The sequence below is a fragment of the Aulostomus chinensis genome, chromosome 1 (genome assembly GCF_037954235.1).
Source record: "Aulostomus chinensis isolate RoL2024-O1b breed Wild chromosome 1, RoL_Achi_v1.0, whole genome shotgun sequence".
Lineage (NCBI taxonomy): Eukaryota > Metazoa > Chordata > Actinopteri > Syngnathiformes > Aulostomidae > Aulostomus > Aulostomus chinensis.
The window spans coordinates 26,274,286-26,295,064 of NC_141320.1; the positions used below are offsets into that span (position 1 = coordinate 26,274,286).

General features: G+C 41.6%; 1 protein-coding gene across 1 annotated transcript in view; it reads right to left on the minus strand.

Annotated features, from left to right (window-relative positions):
• Positions 1–1,038: 1,038 nt before the first annotated feature.
• Positions 1,039–20,779, minus strand: part of LOC147270955 (protein NLRC3-like) — a 47,876-nt gene continuing 28,135 nt past the window's right edge. The window contains exons 2-3 of the mRNA XM_086205549.1: positions 5,267–6,593; positions 1,039–1,268 (exon numbers count right to left, since the gene is read on the minus strand). Of these exons, the coding sequence (XP_086061675.1) occupies positions 1,232–1,268; positions 5,267–6,593 (1,364 nt within the window). The 3' untranslated portion in view covers positions 1,039–1,231. The remainder of the gene's footprint in view (positions 1,269–5,266; positions 6,594–20,779) is intronic.

A 20,779-nucleotide genomic window follows, 5' to 3' on the forward strand; every position in this document is an offset into this window, starting at 1 on the left:
CTTTTCAAACCGAAATCCTGGATCACTCCACTCATCACTACCGCTGCTACCAGGTTAGCGAGTCTGGAGTGGCACAGAGAACAGAGCTTGGACTCTGCTCGTTTTGAAGAAGACGAAGAAGAAAAGAAGCGGAAGGCCTCGGTCTTTGTCTCCTGAAGGCTGAGTGGCGCCGGTAGAACCTCAACATGTGCGCCGCGCAGCTGCTGCGGGTGTCGGTCCAGGAGCGGATCCTCGCCGCCGCTGAAGACTTCCTGCTGCAGCTGGGAGAAGGAGACTCAGCGGCTGGAGTCCCGGTGCTGAGAGCGCTGCTCACCGAGCGGCTGGCGGCGGCCGCGGAGCAGTTCGTGGCTCTGCTGGAGGAAACCGTGGCGGAGTACGAGCGGGAGAACCGCCGGCAGAGGTTGCTGCTCGATGCCGTGCTGAAGCCCCGAGTCAGGCTGGACAGAGCAGGTGAGTCCCCCCACACTGACCAGGAGAACCGGTGTTGTGTCGCTCCCAGCAGCATCGACCGATAGCGATGTCTGTCTGTTTATGCCACTGTGACGCTCATTAAATGTCGGTCACATTTTATGTTATTTTGATTATTTTTTAATGTTATTTCTGTCCCATGTAAAATGGGAGAGTTTTGTCATTCCGCCAGCAGGGGGCAGTGTCGCGGGCTGCTTCTCCCGGTGAACGCCGGTTTGCTTCCCAGTCTTCACGGAGAAGCTGAACAGAGCAGACGCGACTCACCGATTGTCTTAATTATCCTGTTTTACAGGAAACATCATCTGCATACAGAGTCTCAATCTGAGACCTGTAACACCACCGCCTCAAAAAATCACATCTTTGTGTTTGGTCCTTTTTGGCTCCTCATAACCACTGCAGGCTCCTCTTAATCAAGCTAAGGATCGTTCCAGGCTCACTAATGAGCCCCTCCTCTCCATTCAGGCCCAGGTTTAAAATCCTGTCAGCTCAATTCTCTCAGTGAGCAAATGCTGTGGGGGGGGGGGGGGGTGCCCGGTGGGACCGGGGTCCTCTCTGCCCCGTCTCTCTGTGGGTTGCTTCTGGGTGGGGTTTGCTGCTCCTATGCTTTCCTACGGGTCCTGGCATGGGTTTGGCCTGTGGCTGTTTCCTGGGGGAGGGGTGGCCTGGGGCTCCCTGTGTCCTGGGGGTTTCTGGGTGCTCTGGTGGCTTGTTCCTGACCTGCCTGCTATCCTGGACTGGGGGTGCGATGTCCTGGCCCCCCACATCAGCTACAGCCAGCTACGCACAGCATCCAAGACAAACTGTTGCACACACACATACACATACACACACGTATACACACATAAACGCATGCGGTGCACAACTGACCCATAATCACACACTCAGACATTTATCTAAAAATTATATTAAACCAAATGGTAAACCTGCTCTGGAAATTCTGCAACCAATGTTTTTTCCTTTTTTTTTTCTTTTCTCCTCTCTGTTGTTGTTGTTACTTTTTCTTTGTTTGTTTGTTTGGTTTTTGTTTTTGGTTTTTTTTCTGCTATTGCTGTTGTTGTTTTTGTCCCCCCCACTTGTCTTCCCCTGTCCTGTCCCTGCTCTCTCTTCCTGTCCTCTCCCTGCTCTCTCTTCCTGTCCTCTTCTGTCCTCAGTCTGGTAGCTTCATCAATGAACCAACACCATTCCTAATAAAGTTCAACACAGATGGTGATAGGAGGAGTTTATCAGGTTCCTCCTTAGCAGAGTAGAACTGCTTCAGTCCAACAAGGCACCAGGAACATGGATGCTGCTGCTGAACAGGACAGGTTAAAAAAAAAAAACTTGTCTGATTGATTTCTACTATTTTTGGTCTCTTTTGATGACGTGTGCTACAATGTGATGTCACAGCGGCCATATTGGATGAGCTGGAGTCTCTCAGGAAAGTTATTTTCTTTTTTCTCTCCAAGTCCATTCAGAATGAACCAAAGAAAACACTGCTAATAAACCAGCAGAAGACGAGGAGGAAGTTCAAAAGTCTCTGAACTTCAAGTCAGAGGATCGACGTCAGGTTGCCAGCAACAGAGGGACCAACTAGATTAGACTGATGAAGAGCAGCACCTGAAGGCTGCCATCAAAGAAGAAGACCAGAGAAGAGAAGAGACTGAAAAGAGAGGGGAAGATTTGGAGCAACAAACAAGGACGAGGACTTGGTGATGTCTGGACCTGAGACCAGCCACCGCACCTCTGCTGCCTCACAGCTGCTGACCAGCAGGGTGAGGACACACCCAGAGGTGAACTGCAGTCACTTGAGCAGCGAGTCAGGGAGTTCTTCAACAACAGAGAGGTTCCTATGAACAGGGACCAGATCGCTGCTCGTCCACCAAACCAGAGACACAACAACAGGCTCAGCATCATCGCTCCATTTGTGAGCAGAAAACATGAAGCTGAGGAGCAAAGAGTCCAGGTGTCCATGCAGAAGAGCCTCTCACAAAGACAAACTGAGACTGAGACAGAATCCTGACAAAGAGGAAGAGAATTCAGGACTGGTGGAGAGGAGCTGGAGAGTCCTGATCAGACTGAACGCTCACCTGAGCAGGTAAAAGTGACAGTGGTCAGAGACCTGGAAGATCTTGATCAACATTCATGACAATGTTGAATGTTGAGGAGGAGAGGAGGAGGAGTGAGGAGATGTCCCACTGTCAATGGAGTTGTGCTGTGAAATATCAGCAACCTCAGTTTGGGAGAGATAAATCTGGGAAAACTGGAAGAAAATGAGTGAATCCACACTTTGGAAGTCTTCTGCTGTCAAGATCCAACAATTTAGGAGTTAGAAACGGTCACTGATCAGAGATCCACTTCCACCAGAACATCAGCTTGAACCGTGACTGTTATTCTGAAGAGGAGTTCAGTTCTGGAGTCAAATGGAGCAGTTTTCAGTCCTTCACTTCACCAGCAGGAGGCTCTGCAGCAACTTCTCCTCAATCAAAGAGAGCGTCATCAGTTTCAGCAGAGATTTAGTGAGCAGCAACTTTGGAGCCTTGGCTGAATGATAATGAGCTGCAGCATGGAGGAGAGGCTCTGAAAGGTTTAGTCCAACCAGGGTCAGAGAGAGAGGGGGCTGTTGCTCTTCAATGCCAGGTTCTTGATCAGATCACCATGGTTACTGAGAAGCTGATGGATGTGTGACCTCTGAAATTGAGGCTGACAGATGCAGAACCATATTAGTTAGTTGTGTTTCTAGAGCGCCGGGTCACGCGTCGATCAGTTTCATCCACTTCCAGGATGACGTGAAGAGCATCAGGATAAAGTGAGAGTTTGGTTTGTTGGATTTGGTGAAATCTGTTGATCATTCAAAACTGCAGAATTTGTTCCTTCATGTTTAGTGGAGTTTCTATCCAGTTGTTGTAGAACCTAAGAGAACCTGAGAGAACAGAGCAGCACTGATTGACAATCTTTCTATCAATGTGATTGATGGACAGAGGAAAGTCAACTGTTAGTGGCTGGTGGGAGCCACCATTTGCCTGTTTACAGTGGCAGAGATGAAGAAGAACTTCAAACTCAGAACAAACAGACAGAGGAACAGTTTGGAGGGAACAAATCACGGGAGGCAATGAAGGCTCAGAGCAGAACCTGAGAGTCCTCATTGACAGGAAGTTTCTGGAGAGGACAGCAGGGAATCCTAGGATGAGGTTTGACAGCCATTTTGGACTCTTTTTGACCGATGTTGTCTGTTGAAGGAGTTGAGACAAGTTCCTAAAGAGGAGGGAACCAAGGTGAACAAAGGGTTTGGAGAAAGACTTTAAGAAGAAAAATAGGCTCTGGAGGGAATTTATCAAGCATCCACCAGAGGAAAAGGAGGAGAAGAACAAAGTAAAACCAGAAGAACATCTGATGAGATCGAAGCGAAGTAAAATCTGGTCAACTGGACGTAAGTTTATCTTGAAGACGTTTCACCTCTCATCCGAGAGGCTTCTTCAGTTCTAGTGAAGAGTGTGGAAACTCCAGCTTATAAACCTATGTGGGAGTGGTCAGTGCTATTGTGGTGGAAACGACCCTCCCGAGACTCACCTGGCCTCCCCAAACGACAGTCGTTGTGAGGTGTCAGGGAGTTTCAGGGGTGGTCGTTAGGGAGTTTCACCGACCACTCAGATGCTAATGGACTGTGCTGGCATCAGCCGTTCCACATGGGTCTTTCAGCTGAACTCTTTGGGGAAGCTTTGAAAGGACTTGGTTGTAAATAGGTGAAAGGAAATGTCGCAGTCCACCTCCTCTGTAGGCAGATCCGTGCAGGCCTCACTGCACGGATCTCTACATAGGGGAAACCAAACAGCCCCTCAACAAGCGCATGGCCCAACATAGAAGAGCCAACTCTGGAGGACAGGACTCAGCGGTTTTCCTCCACCTCAAGGAGGAAAGCCACTCTTTCCAGGACGATCATGTCCAAATCCTCGACAGAGAGGACAGATGGTTTGAAAGAGGAGTTAAAGAAGCCATCCACGTCAGGATAGAGAAACCATCTTTGAACAGAGGAGGTGGACTGCGACATTTCCTTTCACCTATTTACAACCAAGTCCTTTCAAAGCTTCCCCAAAGAGTTCAGCTGAAAGACCCATGTGGAACGGCTGCTGCCAGCACAGCCCATTAGCATCTGAGTGGTCGGTGAAACTCCCTAACGACCACCCCTGAAACTCCCTGACACCGCACAACGACTGTCGTTTGGGGAGGCCAGGTGAGTCTCGGGAGGGTCGTTTCCACCACAATAGCACTGACCACTCCCACATAGGTTTATAAGCTGGAGTTTCCACACTCTTCACTAGAACTGAAGAAGCCTCTCGGATGAGAGGTGAAACGTCTTCAAGATAAACTTAAGTCCAGTTGACCAGATTTTACTTCGCTTCGATCTACGATGACCTGGATGAATGAGAACCTACACAGACATCTGATGAGATCAGAACAAAAAGACTCTTCTGATCAGTTGTTGGAGAAACAGAACATGGACATCATGATTGAACTTCAGCCCTCATGAATGCCTTCCCTTCATGTGGAGGAGAGCTTGTTAAACTAGAAGAAATATCTAGTTGTCCAGCTCAGGATGTTCTGCTCTCATCATTCTGACCAAACTCTTTGGACGGGACATCGGCCAAATGTCCTCCCTGTTCCACCACATTCTGGTCTCTGTTCTTTCCTGTTCTATCCTGCTCCAACTTCCTACAGAGACTCAGACCATGAGAGGAAGGAGGATGAGAACCAGAGGTGTTCCTCACGTATGAAGTTCAACTGGTAAAAGTCTCCTCACACATCCAGGACTTCATCCACCTACCGAGCTGCAGTTGAAGCTTTGACCACTGGCAGCAGCCTCAGAAGAGCCTCCTCTGAAGCTGAATATTTGCTCAGGTCAAACACGTCCAGATCTTCTGAGGACAGTAAGATGAAGACCAGAGCCGACCACTGAGCTGGAGACAGTTTAGCTGAGGACAGACGTCCTGATCCCAGCAGAGGCTGGATCTCCTCCACCAGAGAATCATCGTTCAGTTCATTCAGACAGTGGATCAGGTTGATGCTTCTCTCTGGAGACAGATCCTCATTCATCTTCGTCTTGATGAACTCAACTATTTCCTGTTTGGTCTCTGAGCTTCTTTCTGTCTGTGACACCAAACCTTGCAGGAGAGTCTGATTGGTCTGCAGTGAGAGACCCAGGAGGAAGCGGAGGAACAAGTCCAGGTGTCCATTGGGACTCTTCAAGGCCTCGTCCACAGCTCTCTGGTGCAGGTGTTTTAGTTCAGGTTCACCTCTGAAGACTCGTGACCTCGGGGATGTTTGTTCCTCTGTCAGCAGATTGACTCCAGAGTTGATGAAGGTCAGATGGACATGAAGAGCAGCCAGAAACTCCTGAACACTCAGATGGACAAAGCAGAACACCCGGTCCTGGTACAGTCCTCTCTCCTCTCTGAAGATCTGAGTGAACACTCCTGAGTACACTGAGGCTGCTCTGATGTCGATGCCACACTCTGTCAGGTCGCATTCATAGAAGATCAGGTTGCCTCTCTGCAGCTGATCAAAAGCCAGGTTTCCCAGAGCCACCATCATCCTCCTGCTCTCTGGAGTCCAGTGTGGATCCGTCTCAGCTCCTCCATCATACTTGACCTTCTTGACTTTGGCCTGAACCACCAGGAAGTGGATGTACATCTCAGTCAGGGTCTTTGGCAGTTCTCCTCTCTCTCTGGTGGTCAACAGGTCCTCCAGGACGGTCGCAGTGATCCAGCAGAAGACGGGGATGTGACACATGATGTGGAGGCTTCGGGACCTCTTGATGTGGGAGACCATGGTCTCGGCCTGTTCCTCATCTCTGAATCTCTTCCTGAAGTACTCCTCCTTCTGGGGGTCAGTGAACCCTCTCACCTCCGTCACCATGTCAACACACTCAGCAGGGATCTGATTGGCTGCCGCAGGTCGTGTGGTCATCAAGAGGTGAGCGGAGGGAAGCAGTGTCCCTCTGATGAGGTCTGTCAGCAGCTCGTCCACTGAGGTGGACTCTGTAGCATCGGTCACGGTCCGGTTGTTGTGGAAGTCCAGAGGGAGTCGACACTCGTCCAGGCCATCAAAGATCAACGCAACCTGGAACTCTTCCAACCTGCTGATTCCTGCTTCTTTGATTTCAGAGAAGAAGAGATGAACAAGTTCCACCAAGCTCAAGTTCCTCTGCTTCAGCACATTCAGCTCTCTGAAGGTGAATGGGAACATGAAGTCTATGTGCTGGTTGGTTCTGCCTTCAGCCCAGTCCAGTGTCAACTTGTGTGTTAGGACCGTCTTCCCGATGCCAGCCACTCCCTTTGTCAGCACGGTCCTGACTGCTGTCTCTCTCTCTCTCTGAGTGCAAGACTTTCCACAAAGTCACCCTGCATCATTTTGAGGTTCCTAGCAACTCTCACGACATCACTGTAGCATCATTTCTTAGGTAAGTAGCAACTCTCATTACATCACTTTAGCGTGATTTTTAAATTACTATCAACTCTCACCACATCACTGTAGCATCATTTTGAGATTAGTATCAACTCTCATTACATCACTGTCGCATCATTTTCAGGTAATTAACAACTCTCACCACATCACTGGAGCATCATTTCTTTGGTTAGTAGCAATTCTTAAGACATCACTATAGCATCGTTTTTGAGGTTTTTAGCCACTCTCACTACATCACTTTCAACATCATTTTGAGGTTAGTAGCAACTCTCACTACATCGCTGTAATTTCATTATGAGCTTCATCGTAATTATCACATCACTGTCGCATCATTTTTAGGATAGTAGCAACTCTCACGTCATTACTGAAGCATCATTTTGAGATTCGTAGCAACTCTCACTCCATCACTGTAGCATCATTTCTTCGGTTAGTAGCAACTCTCATGACATCACTGTTGAATCATTTTGAGGTTCGTAGCAACTCTCACCACATCACTGTAGCATCATTTCTTAGGTATGTAGCAACTTTCATTACATCACTTTAGCATGATTTTGAAATTACTATCAACTCTCACCACATGAATGTAGCATCATTTTGAGGATCGTAGCAACTCTCACTACATCAGTCGCATCATTTTGACATTTGTAGCAACTCTCAATTCATCACTGTAGCATCATTTCTTAGGTCAGTAGCAACTCTCATTACATCACTTAAGCATGATTTTGAAATTACTATCAACTCTCACCACATCACTGTGGCATCATTTCTTAGGTTTGTAGCAAATCTCATTGCATCACTCTAGCATCATTTTGAGATTAGTAGCAACTCTCATTACATCACTGTAGCATCATTTTGAGGATAGTCGCAACTCTCACGACATTACTGGAGCATCATTTTGAGATTCCTAGCAACTGTCATTACATCACTGTAGCATCATTTTTAGGTTCGTAGCAACTCTCACCACATCACTGTAGCATCATTTCTTAGGTAAGTAGCAACTCTCACGACATCACTGTAGCATCACTTCTTAGGTTTGTCGCAACTGTCATTACATCACTTTAGCATCATTTTGAGGATCGTAGCAACTCTCACGACATTACTGTAGCATCATTTTGAGGTTCGTAGCAACTCTCACCACATCACTGTAGCATCATTTATTAGGTAAGTAGCAACTCTCACCACATCACTTTAGCATCATTTCTTAGGTATGTAACAACTCTCATTACATCACTTTAGCGTGATTTTGAAATTACTATCAACTCTCACCACATCACTGTAGCATTAAATTGAGGTTAGTAGCAACTCTTACTACATGACTGTCAGCATCACTTTGAGGTTATTCGAAACTTTCACTACTTTGTTGTGAGCATCATTTTGAGTTCATTAGCAATTCTTACGACATCAGTGTCGCATCATTTTGAGATCATTAGCAATTCTTCCGACATCACTTTCGCATTATTTTGATGTTCGTAGCAACTTTTACTACATTATTGTTGCATTATTTAAAGGTTCGTAGCAACTCTTACTACATGACTGTCAGCATCACTTTGAGGTTGTTCAAAAAAACTTACTACATTACTGTAAGCATCACTGAGTTTATTAGTAACTATCATAACGTTACTGTTAGCATTGTTTTGAGGTCAATAGCAATTCTTACGACATCACTGTCAGGATCATTTTTAATTTACTCGCAACTCAAACCACATGACTGTCAGCATCACTTTGAGGTTTTTCGAAACATTCACTCCATTACTGTGAGCATCATTTTGAGTTCATTAGCAATTCTTACTACATCATTGTCACATCATTTTGAGATCATTAGCAATTCTTCCGACATCACTGTCGCATTATTTTGAGGTTCGTAGCAACTCTTACTACATGACTGTCAGCATCACTTTGAGTTTATTAGCAACTATCACTACATTACTGTGAGCATCATTTTGAGTTGTTGAGCAATTCTCATGACATCACTGTAGCATTAAATTGAGTTCATTAGCAACTCTTCCTAAATGACATTCAGCATCACTTTGAGGTTATTCGAAACGTTCACTCCATTACTGTTAGCATCATCTTGAGTTCATTAGCAATTCTTACGAAATCACTGTCGCATCACTTTGAGATCATTAGCAATTCTTCTGACATCACTGTCACATTATTTTAAGGTTCGTAGCAACTTTTAATACATGACTGTCAGCATCACTTTGAGTTTATTCGAAACGTTCACTCCATTACTGTTAGCATCATTTTGAGTTCATGAGCAATTCTTACTAAATCACTGTCGCATCATTTTGAGATCTTTAGCAATTCTTCTGACATCACTGTCGTATTATTTTGAGGTTCGTAGCAACTCTTCCTAATGACTGTCACCATCACTTTGAGGTTATTCGAAACACCAACTACATTACTGTAAGCATCACTGAGTTGATTAGCAACTTTCACTACATTACTGTTAGCATCATTTTGAGTTCATTAGCAATTCTTACTCCATCACTGTCGCATCATTTTGACGTCATTAGCAATTCTTCCGACATCACTGTCTCATTATTTTGAGGGTCGGAGCAACTCTTACTACATGACTGTCAGCATCACTTTGAGGTTATTTGAAACTTTCACTCCATTACTTTTAGCATCGTTTTGAGTTCATTAGCAATTCTTACTACATCACTGTCGCATAATTTTGAGATCATTAGCAATTCTTCCGACATCACTGTCGCATCATTTTGAGGTTAGTAGCAACTCTTACTACATTACTGTAAGCATCACTGAGTTTATTAGCAACTACCACTACGTTACTGTTAGCATCATTTTTAGATCATTCGCAATTCTTCCGACATCACTGTCGCATTATTTTGAGGTTCGTAGCAACTCTTACTACATGACTGTCAGCATCACTTTGAGGTTATTGAAACTTTCACTACATTACTGTTAGCATCATTTTGAGTTCATTAGCAATTCTTCCGACATCACTGTCACATCATTTTGAGGTTATTAGCAACTCTTACAACATGACTGTCAGCATCACTTTGAGGTTATTTGAAACTTTCACTCCATTACTTTTAGCATCATTTTGAGTTCATTAGCAATTCTTCCGACATCACTGTCGCATCATTTTGAGGTTATTAGCAACTCTTTATACATTACTCTCAGCATCATTTTTAGGTTACTCGCAACTTTCACTACATTACTGTTAGCATCATTTTGAGTTTGTTAGCAATTCTTTTGACATCACTGTCGCATCATTTTGAGTTCATTAGCAATTCTTACTCCATCACTGTCGCATCATTTTGAGATCATTAGCAATTCTTCTGACATCACTGTCGCATTATTTTGAGGTTCGTAGCAACTCTTACTACATTATTGTTACATTATTTTAAGGTTCCTGGCAACTCTTACTACACTACTGTTGCATTATTTTGAGGTTATTTGAAACTTTCACTCCATTACTGTTAGCATCATTTTGAGTTCATGAGCAATTCTCACGACATCACTGTAGCATTAAATTGAGTTCATTCGCAACTCTTACTACATTACTGTAAGCATCACTTTTAAGGTTGTTCGAAAAACTTACTACATTACTGTAAGCATCATTGAGTTTATTTGCAACTATCACTACATTACTGTTAGCATCATTTTGAGTTTAATAGCAACTCTTACTACATTACTGTAAGCATCACTGAGTTTATTAGCAACTATCACTACGTTACTGTTAACATCATTTTGAGTTTAATAGCAACTCTTACTACATTACTGTAGCATCATTTTGAGGTTCGTGGCAACTCTCACTACATCCTGTAGCATCATTTTTAGATTTTTAGCAACTCCTACTACATTACTGTGACATCATTTTGAGGTTCGTAGCAACTCTCACGACATCACTGGAGCATCATTTTGAGGTTCGTAGCAACTCTCACTACATTACAGACAGCATCATTTTGATGTTTTGAGCAACTCTCATCACATCACTTTAGCAACATTGTGAGATTTTTAGCAACTCTCACCACATCACTTTAGCATCATTTTGAGATTTTTAGCAACTCTTCCGACAACTGTAGCAGCATTTTGAGGTTTTTAGCAACTCTCACCACATCACTGTCGCATCATTTTAAGATTATAAGAAACTCTCACTACATAACTTTAGCATCATTTTGAGGTTTTTAGCAACTAAATACATTACTGTAGCATCATTTTGAGGTTTCTAGCAACTCTAAATACATCACAAGAGCATCATTTTGAGGTTAGTAGCAACTCTCACTACATCACTGTAGCATCATTTTGAGGTTTTTAGCAACCAAATACTTTACTGTAGCATCATTTTCAGGATCGTAGCAACTCTCACTACATCACTGTAGCATCATTTTGAGGTTTTTAGCAACCTAATACATTACTGTAGCATCATTTTGAGGATCGTAGCAACTCTCACTACATCACTGTAGCATCATTTTGAGGTTCGTAGCAACTCTCACCACATCACTGTAGCATCATTTTGAGGATAGTAACAACTCTCACTACATTTCTGTAGCATCATTTTGAGTATCGTCGCAACTCTCACTACATCACTGTCGCATCATTTTGAGGATAGTAACAACTCTCACTACATTTCTGTAGCATCATTTTGAGTATCGTAGCAACTCTCACTTCATCACTGTAGAATCATTTTGAGGATCGTAACAACTCTCACTACATTACTGTCAGCATCATTTTGAGGTTTTAAGCAACTATTACTGCATCACTGGAGCATCATTTTGAGGTCCGTAGCAACTCTCACTACATCACTGTAGCATCATTTGGAGATATTAAGCAACTCTAACTACATCACTGTAGCATCATTTGGAGTTTTTTGAGAAACTCTCACCACATCACTGTTGCATCATTTTGAGATTTTAAGCAACTCTCACAACATCACTGTAGCATCATTTTGAGGTTCGTAGCAACTCTCACTACATCACTGTAGCATCATTTTGAGGTTTTTAGCAACTCTCATTACATCACTGTTGCATCATTTTGAGGTTCTTAACAACTCTCACTACATTACTGTCAGCATCATTTTGAGGTTTTAAGCAACTCTAACCACATCACTGTAGCCTTATTTTGAGATTTTTAGCAACTATCACTACATCAATGAAGCATCATTTTGAGATTAGTAGCAACTCTCATTACATCACTTTAGCATCATTTTGAGGTTAGTCGCAACTCTCACTACATCACTGACAGCATCATTTTTAGGATCGTAGCAACTCTCACTACATTACTGTAGCATCATTTTGAGGTCCGTAGCAACTCTCACTACATGACTGTAGCATCATTTGGAGATTTTAAGCAACTCTCACTACATCACTGTAGCATCATTTGGAGGATAGTAGCAACTCTCACTACATCACTGTCGCATCATTTGGAGGATAGTAGCAACTCTCACCACATCACTGTCGCATCATTTTGAAATTTGAAGCAACTCTCACTACATCACTTTAGCATCATTTCTTAGATGAGTAGCAACTCTCACTATATCACTGGAGCATCATTTTGAGGTTTTTACCAACACTTACTACATCACTGTAGCATCATTTTTAGGATCATAGCAACTCTCACTACATTACTGTAGCATCACTTTGAGGTTCTTAGCAACTCTCACCACATTACTGTAGCATCATTTTGAGGTTCGTGGCAACTCTCACTACATCACTGTTGCATCATTTTGAGATTTTTAGCAACACTTACAACATTACTGTAGCATTATTGAGGTTCGTAGCAAGTCTCACTACATTACTTACAGCATCATTTTTAGATTTTTAGCAACTCCTACTACATTACTGTAGCATCATTTTGAGGTTCGTAGCAACTCTCACTGTATCACTTTAGCATCATTTTGAGATTTTTACCAACTCTTACTCCATTACTGACACGATCATTTTGAGGTTTTTAGCAACTCTCACCACATCACTGTCGCATCATTTTGAGATTTTAAGCAACTCTCACTACATCACTGTAGCATCATTTGGAGGATAGTAGCAACTCTCACCACATCACTGTCACATCATTTTAAGATTTTAAGAAACTCACCACATCACTGTAGCATCATTTTGAGATTTGAAGCAACTCTCACTACATCACTTTAGCATCATTTCTTAGATTAGTAGCAACTCTCACTACATCACTGCAGCATCATTTTGAGGTTTTCGCAACTTAATACATGACTGTAGCATCATTTTGAGGTTCGTAGCAACTCTCACTACATCACTGTAGCATCATTTTGAGGTTTTTAGCAACTTAATACATTACTGGAGCATCATTTTTAGGATCGTAGCAACTCTCACTACATCACTGTAGCATCATTTTGAGGTTTTTAGCAACTTAATACATTACTGGAGCATCATTTTTAGGATCGTAGCAACTCTTACTACATTACTGTAGCATAATTTTGAGGTTCTTAGCAACTCTCACCACATTACTGTCGCATCATTTTGATGTTCGTAGCAACTCTCACTACATTACTGTAGCATCATTTGGAGATTTTTAGCAACACTTACAACATTACTGTAGCATTATTGAGGTTCGTAGCAAGTCTCAGTACATTACTTACAGCATCATTTTTAGATTTTTAGCAACTCTCACTACATGAATGTCAGCACCATTTTAAGGTTTTAAGCAACTCTTACTGCATCACTGGAGCTTCATTTTGAGGTTCGTAGCAACTCTCACGATATCACTGGAGCATCATTTTGAGATTTTTAGCAACTCTTACTACATCACTTTAGCATCATTTGGAGGATAGTAGCAACTCTCACTACATCACTGGAGCATCATTTTGAGGTTTTTACCAACACTAAATACATCACTTTAGCATCATTTTGAGATTTTTAGCAACTCTTACTACATTACTGTAGCATCATTTGGAGGTTCATAGCAACTCTCACTACATTACTGTAGCATCATTTTGAGGTTCGTAGCAACTCTCACTACATTACTGTAGCATCATTTTGAGGTTCCTAGCAACTCACGCCACATTATTGTCGCATCATTTTGAGCTTCGTAGCAACTCTCACTACATTACTGTAGCATCATTTTGAGGTTCCTAGCAACTCTCACAACATCACTGGGGCATCATTTTGAGGTTCATAGCAACTCTCACTACATTACTGGAGCATCATTTTGAGGTTTTGAGCAACTCTCACTACATTACTGGAGCATCATTTTAAGATTTTAAGAAACTCTCACCACATCATTGTAGCATCATTTTGAGATTTTAAGAACCTCTCACCACATCACTGTAGCATCATTTTGAGATTTTAAGAAACTCTCACCACATCATTGTAGCATCATTATGAGATTTTAAGCAACTCTCACCACATCACTTTAGCATCATTTTGAGGTTTTTAGCAACTTAATACATTACTGTAGCATCATTTTGAGGTTCGTAGCAACTCTTACAATATTACTGTAACATCATTTTTTAGGTTTCTAGCAACTCTAAATCCATCACAATAGCATCATTTTGAGGTTAGTCGCAACTCTCACTTCATAACTGTGGAATCATTTTGAGGTTTAAAGCAACTCTTACCACATCACTCTAGCATCATTTATAGGTTCGTAGCAACTCTCACTTCATTACTGGAGCATAATTTTTAGGTTCGTAGCAACTCTCAATTCATCACTTTTGCATCATTTTGAGGTTTTTAGCAACTCTCACCACATCACTGTAGCATCATTTTGAGGTTTTTAGCAACTCTTCCTACATCACTGTAGCATCATTTTTAGGATAGTTGCAAATCTCACTTCATGACTGTTAGCATCATTTTGAGGTTCGTAGCAACTATTACCACATCACTGTCACATCATTTTGAGATTTTAAGCAACTCTCACTACATCACTGTAGCATCATTTGGAGGATAGTAGCAACTCTCACCACGTCACTGTAGCATCATTTTTAAAGGTTTTAAGCAACTCTTACTGCATCACTGGAGCTTCATTTTGAGGTTCGTAGCAACTCTCACGATATCACTGGAGAATCATTTTGAGATTTTTAGCAACTCTTACTACATCACTTTAGCATCATTTGGAGGATAGTAGCAACTCTCACGACATTACTGCAGCATCATTTTGAGGTTGTAGCAAGTCTCACTACATTACTGACAGCATCATTTTTAATTTTTTTGCAACTTTCACCACATCACTTGAGCATCATTTTGAGATTTTTAGCAACTCTTACTACATTACTGTAGCATCATTTTGAGGTTCGTAGCAACTCTCACTACATAACTGTAGCATCATTTTGAGGTTCGTAGCAACTCTCACTACATCACTGTAGCATCATTTTGACGTTTTTAGCAACTTAATACATTACTGGAGCATCATTTTTAGGATCGTAGCAACTCTCACTACATTACTGTAGCATCATTTTGAGGTTCCTAGCAACTCACGCCACATTACTGTCGCATCATTTTGAGCTTCGTAGCAACTCTCACTACATTACTGTAGCATCATTTTGAGGTTCCTAGCAACTCTCACAACATCACTGGGGCATCATTTTGAGGTTCATAGCAACTCTCACTACATTACTAGAGCATCATTTTGAGGTTTTAAGAAACTCTCACCACATCACGGTAGCATCATTTTGAGATTTTAAGAAACTCTCACCACATCACTGTAGCATCATTTTGAGATTTTAAGCAACTCTCACCACATCACTTTAGCATCATTTTGAGGTTTTTAGCAACTTAATACATTACTGTAGCATCATTTTGAGGTTCGTAGCAACTCTGACAATATTACTGTAACATCATTTTTTAGGTTTCTAGCAACTCTAAATCCATCACAAGAGCATCATATTGAGGTTAGTAGCAACTCTCACTTCATAACTGTCAGCATCATTTTAACGTTTTAAGCAACTCTCACTACATGACTGTGGAATCATTTTGAGGTTTAAAGCAACTCTCACTACATTACTGGAGCATCATTTTTAGGTTCGTAGCAACTCTCAATTCATCACTTTTGCATCATTTTGAGGTTTAAAGCAACTCTCACCACATCACTGTAGCATCATTTTTAGGATAGTAGCAAATCTCACTTCATGACTGTCAGCATCATTTTGAGGTTCGTAGCAACTATTACCACATCACTGTCACATCATTTTGAGATTTTAAGCAACTCTCACTACATCACTGTAGCATCATTTGGAGGATAGTAGCAACTCTCACTACATCACTGTAGCATCATTTTTAAAGGTTTTAAGCAACTCTTACTGCATCACTGGAGCTTCATTTTGAGGTTCGTAGCAACTCTCACGATATCACTGGAGAATCATTTTGAGATTTTTAGCAACTCTTACTACATCACTTTAGCATCATTTGGAGGATAGTAGCAACTCTCACGACATTACTGCAGCATCATTTTGAGGTTGTAGCAACTCTCACTACATTACTGACAGCATCATTTTGAGATTTTTAGCAACTCTTACTACATTACTGTAGCATCATTTTGAGGTTCGTAGCAACTCTCACTACATCACTGGAGCATCATTTTGAGGTTTTTCGCAACTTAATACATTACTGGAGCATCATTTTGAGGATCACAGAAACTCTCACCACATTACTGTCAGCATCATTTTGATGTTCGTAGCAACTCTCACTACATTACTGTAGCATCATTTTGAGGTTTGTGGCAACTCTCACCACATCACTTTAGCAACATTTTGAGATTTTTAGCAACACTTACAACATTACTGTAGCATTATTGAGGTTCGTAGCAAGTCTCACTACATTACTTACAGCATCATTTTTAGATTTTTAGCAACTCTCATCACATTACTTTAGCATCATTTTGAGGTTCGTAGCAACTCTCACTACATCACTGAAGCATCATTTTGAGATTTTTAGCAACTCTCACTACATCACTGGAGCATCATTTTGAGGATTTTAGCAACTCTCCCTACATCACTGTAGCATCATTTCTTAGATTAGTAGCAACTCTCACTACATCACTGGAGCATCATTTTTAGGTTCGTAGTAACTCTCACTACATTACTGTCGCATCATTTTGAGGTTCGTAGCATCTCTCACTACATTACTGTCAGCATCATTGTGAGGATTTTAGCAACTCTCGCCACATCACTTTACCATCATTTTGAGATTTTTAGCAACTCTTCTGACATCACTGTAGCAGCATTTTGAGGTTTTTAGCAACTTTCACTACTTCACTGTAGCATCATTTGGAGGATAGTAGCAACTCTCACCACATCACTGGAGCATCATTTTGAGGTTTTAAGAAACTCTTACTACATCACTGTAGCAACATTTTGAGGTTTTTAGCAACTTAATACATTAATGTAGCATCATTTTGAGGTTTTTAGCAAGTCTCACCACATCACTATAGCATCATTTTGAGATTTTTAGCAACTCTTACTACATCACTTTAGCATCATTTCTTAGATTAGTAGAAACTCTCACTACATCACTGGAGCATCATTTTGAGGTTTTTACCAACACTAAATACATCACTGCAGCATCATTTTTAATTTTTTTGCAACTCTCACCACATCACTTTAGCATCATTTTGAGATTTTTAGCAACTCTTACTACATTACTGTAGCATCATTTTGAGGTTCATAGCAACTCTCACTACATAACTGTAGCATCATTTTGAGGATCGTAGCAACTCTCACTACATTACTGTAGCATCATTTTGACATTTTTAGCAACTCCTACTCTATTACTGTAGCATCATTTTGAGGTTGGTAGAAACTCTCACTACAATACTGTAGCATCATTTCTTAGGTTTGTAGCAATTCTTATTACATCACTGGAGCCTCATTTCTTAGATTAGTAGCAACTCTCATTACATCACTGCAGCATCATTTTGTGATTCGTAGCAACTCTCACTACATTACTGTCAGCATCATTTTGATGTTTTTCGCAACTCTTACTACATCACTGTAGCATCATTCTGAGGTTCTTCACAACTCTCACTACATTACTGTCAGCATCATTTTGAGGTTTTTAGCAACTCTCACTACATCACTGGAGCATCATTTTGAGGTCCGTAGCAACTCTCACTACATCACTGTAGAATCATTTTGAGATTTTAAGCAACTCTTACTGCATCACTGGAGCATCATTTTGAGGTTCGTAGCAACTCTCACTACATCACTGTCAGCATCATTTTTAGCATAGTAGCAACTCTCACTACATCACTGTAGCATAATTTCTTAGGTTTTTAGCAACTGTCATTACATCACTTTAGCATCATTTTGAAATATGTAGCAACTCTCATGACATCACTGAAGCATCATTTTGAGGTTAGTCGCAACTCTCGCTACATCACTGACAGCATCATTTTTAGGATCGTAGCAACTCTCATTACATCACTGTAGCATCATTTTGAGGTCTTTAGCAACTCTCACTACATCACTGGAGCATCATTTCTTAGTTGAGAAGAAACTCTCATTACATCACTTTAGCATCATTTTGATCTTAGTCGCAAGTCTTACTGTATTATTGACAGCATCATTTTGAGGTTTGTAGCAACTCTCACTACATCACTGGAGCATCATTTTATCCTTGAGATTGGGGACCAATAATTTTATTTTCCATTTTGGGGACATGTACTGTACACACACACACACAGATTTATGAAAGTCACTTTCAGGTGCCTGAAATTCCTTTGGGGACTAAAGTCTAGAAAAGTAATTTGAACATTTGTGTGTACTTTGTTTATTGATGATAAGATTTACACCGACCAAGTCAGCCATATTGGCACCACAATCCAATTGGCATGTCAATAAACATCACCCAATAAACCAGGTCTTCTGTCTCAATGTATGTCACTGAAACATACTGTATTGTATTGCCTCACACTTACAGCATAAAAGGATGCATGGCGTGCGTGGAACTGCCTGAATCTCTTCTGCAATGGAAGTTTGGTCAACCGTGTGGAACATTCCTGCACGATCCCCTTTGAGTGGGAAAGTAGCATCAACACAGCACCACGTGGTCCACCAGCAGCTTGGATTTCTGCTCCTTGTCTTGTAGTTCCACTTGACTTCTCCAAGGGAAGAGACTGCAAATAGTCAAGAACTCTGGGAAATTTGGTGGCTGTGGCCTCCTCAAATTCCACATTGATGTGGACACCAGTTCAAAGTTTGAAGTGCAGTTATCAACTCTGCACTGAAGTTGTTTCGTTAAAGGATAAATGATTTCCATTGTCCAATGATTTTTTTACATTCCAATCCTCTAAAGTGATGGACTGATACTGTAAATATGTAGAAATTCTCTATTGTTCAAAGTACAGATTCTGTGTTTATACATTGTTGTAGTTTTTATACTTGGAGAAACCAGAATCTAACAGGAAATCACTGTAGAAAGTTGGCTCAGTTTCATAAAGTAACAACTAAATAGCTTCAATTGACAGCGATTGACCTTAAACTGGGCTATTTTGATGGACTATGCTTGCTTTTCCACTGTCAAATGAACTTTTTAATGGGAAATTCCTGCTCATAGACTGGTTTGTTTCATAAATGAACCAGTAAGTGCCCTGAACTTAGAGAAGAACCTGAAAGGTCCTTGTTCTTCATGTTTTTTTACGTGATGGGCCTGTTTTCCTGCAGTTGAATGCACATTTATCAACACTAAATGGACTGTAATTTAATGAGTTGGGACTGTGAAACCTGCTGTGTATTTTTACAGTTTATTCCATGTAATTTTGTGGAACAGTTAATTACTGTAATTTGACGGTATTCATCTGGAAACTCTGCTGACTGACTTTTTACTGTTTTTTTTCTAGTTTTTTTTCTTGACAGTGTACACAGAGGTCTGGTGGTTGAGCCGGGGCATTTTTACAAGCTGCTACCCGCATTCAAAAGACAAAACGGTCCCAGAGCTGATTGACCCAGAATGGAAATGGCACCTCGCATTTTGTGTTTGTGCCCCACAACATTGTCTGGCAGACAGTTGACCTGTCAATCACACACAGAGTCCCGCCCCCACACAGCTGAGAAACGCAGCTCTCAGCAGCTGCCTCAGTCACACAGAAGATAGACGCGTTTCCTGGTTGGCGAGTGCAGACACAACTTCTCTGAGTGCAGGATTCACTTCTCTCATTGCTGTTTGTTCACTGTTGAGGTTTTATTCCTCCACCAACCTGCTTCTGTCTGGAAAGAAACAAATAACTGGAGTGCTGCACATCAACAGACGTGGAGTTTGGACACGGACGAATGAAGTTTGGCTTTTTGTTTCTTCCATCAGATCAGAGCTGATAGGAAAAACAATCAGGTGGTTTTATTAAACCAGCAGTGAGCTGGACTTCAGCCCAGGTCCTCAGTCCCACTGTCAGTTCACTTCAACATGAATGAACAAAATCCAACCCTCACCTGGCCTGGAAATAAATAACAATTACATAACAATAACTCCTTTATTTCTCTCCTGTTCAGGTCCAGTTGGACTCATTTATCTCTATATGGTAGGATTTCACTTCATGAGTTCAGAAGCATCTTCACATGAGACGCTGGTTCCTCACATTGATTGATCGTTGAATTCTGTATTTGATCTCTGAATTCTGTGTTTGATGTCTGAATTCTGTGTTTGATCTCTGAATTCTGTGTTTGATGTCTGAATTCTATGTGTGATGTCGGAATTCTGTGTTTGATCTCTGAATTCTGTCTTTGATCTCTGGGTTCTGAGCATTGATCTCCTGCTTCAGTCTTTGATCTCTGACTGATTCTAAACTCATCAAAGGATCACATCAGCATCTTGCTCCAGACTCCAGATGGTGGTTTTACCAAGTGCACCATAGTCCTTGTTGCTGTCTGCTGTTGGGTCACAGCAAAGTAAGGAAACAGCCTGACGGTCCTCAGGAGGAAATTCAACAGCCTCCAAAGATGGAGGTG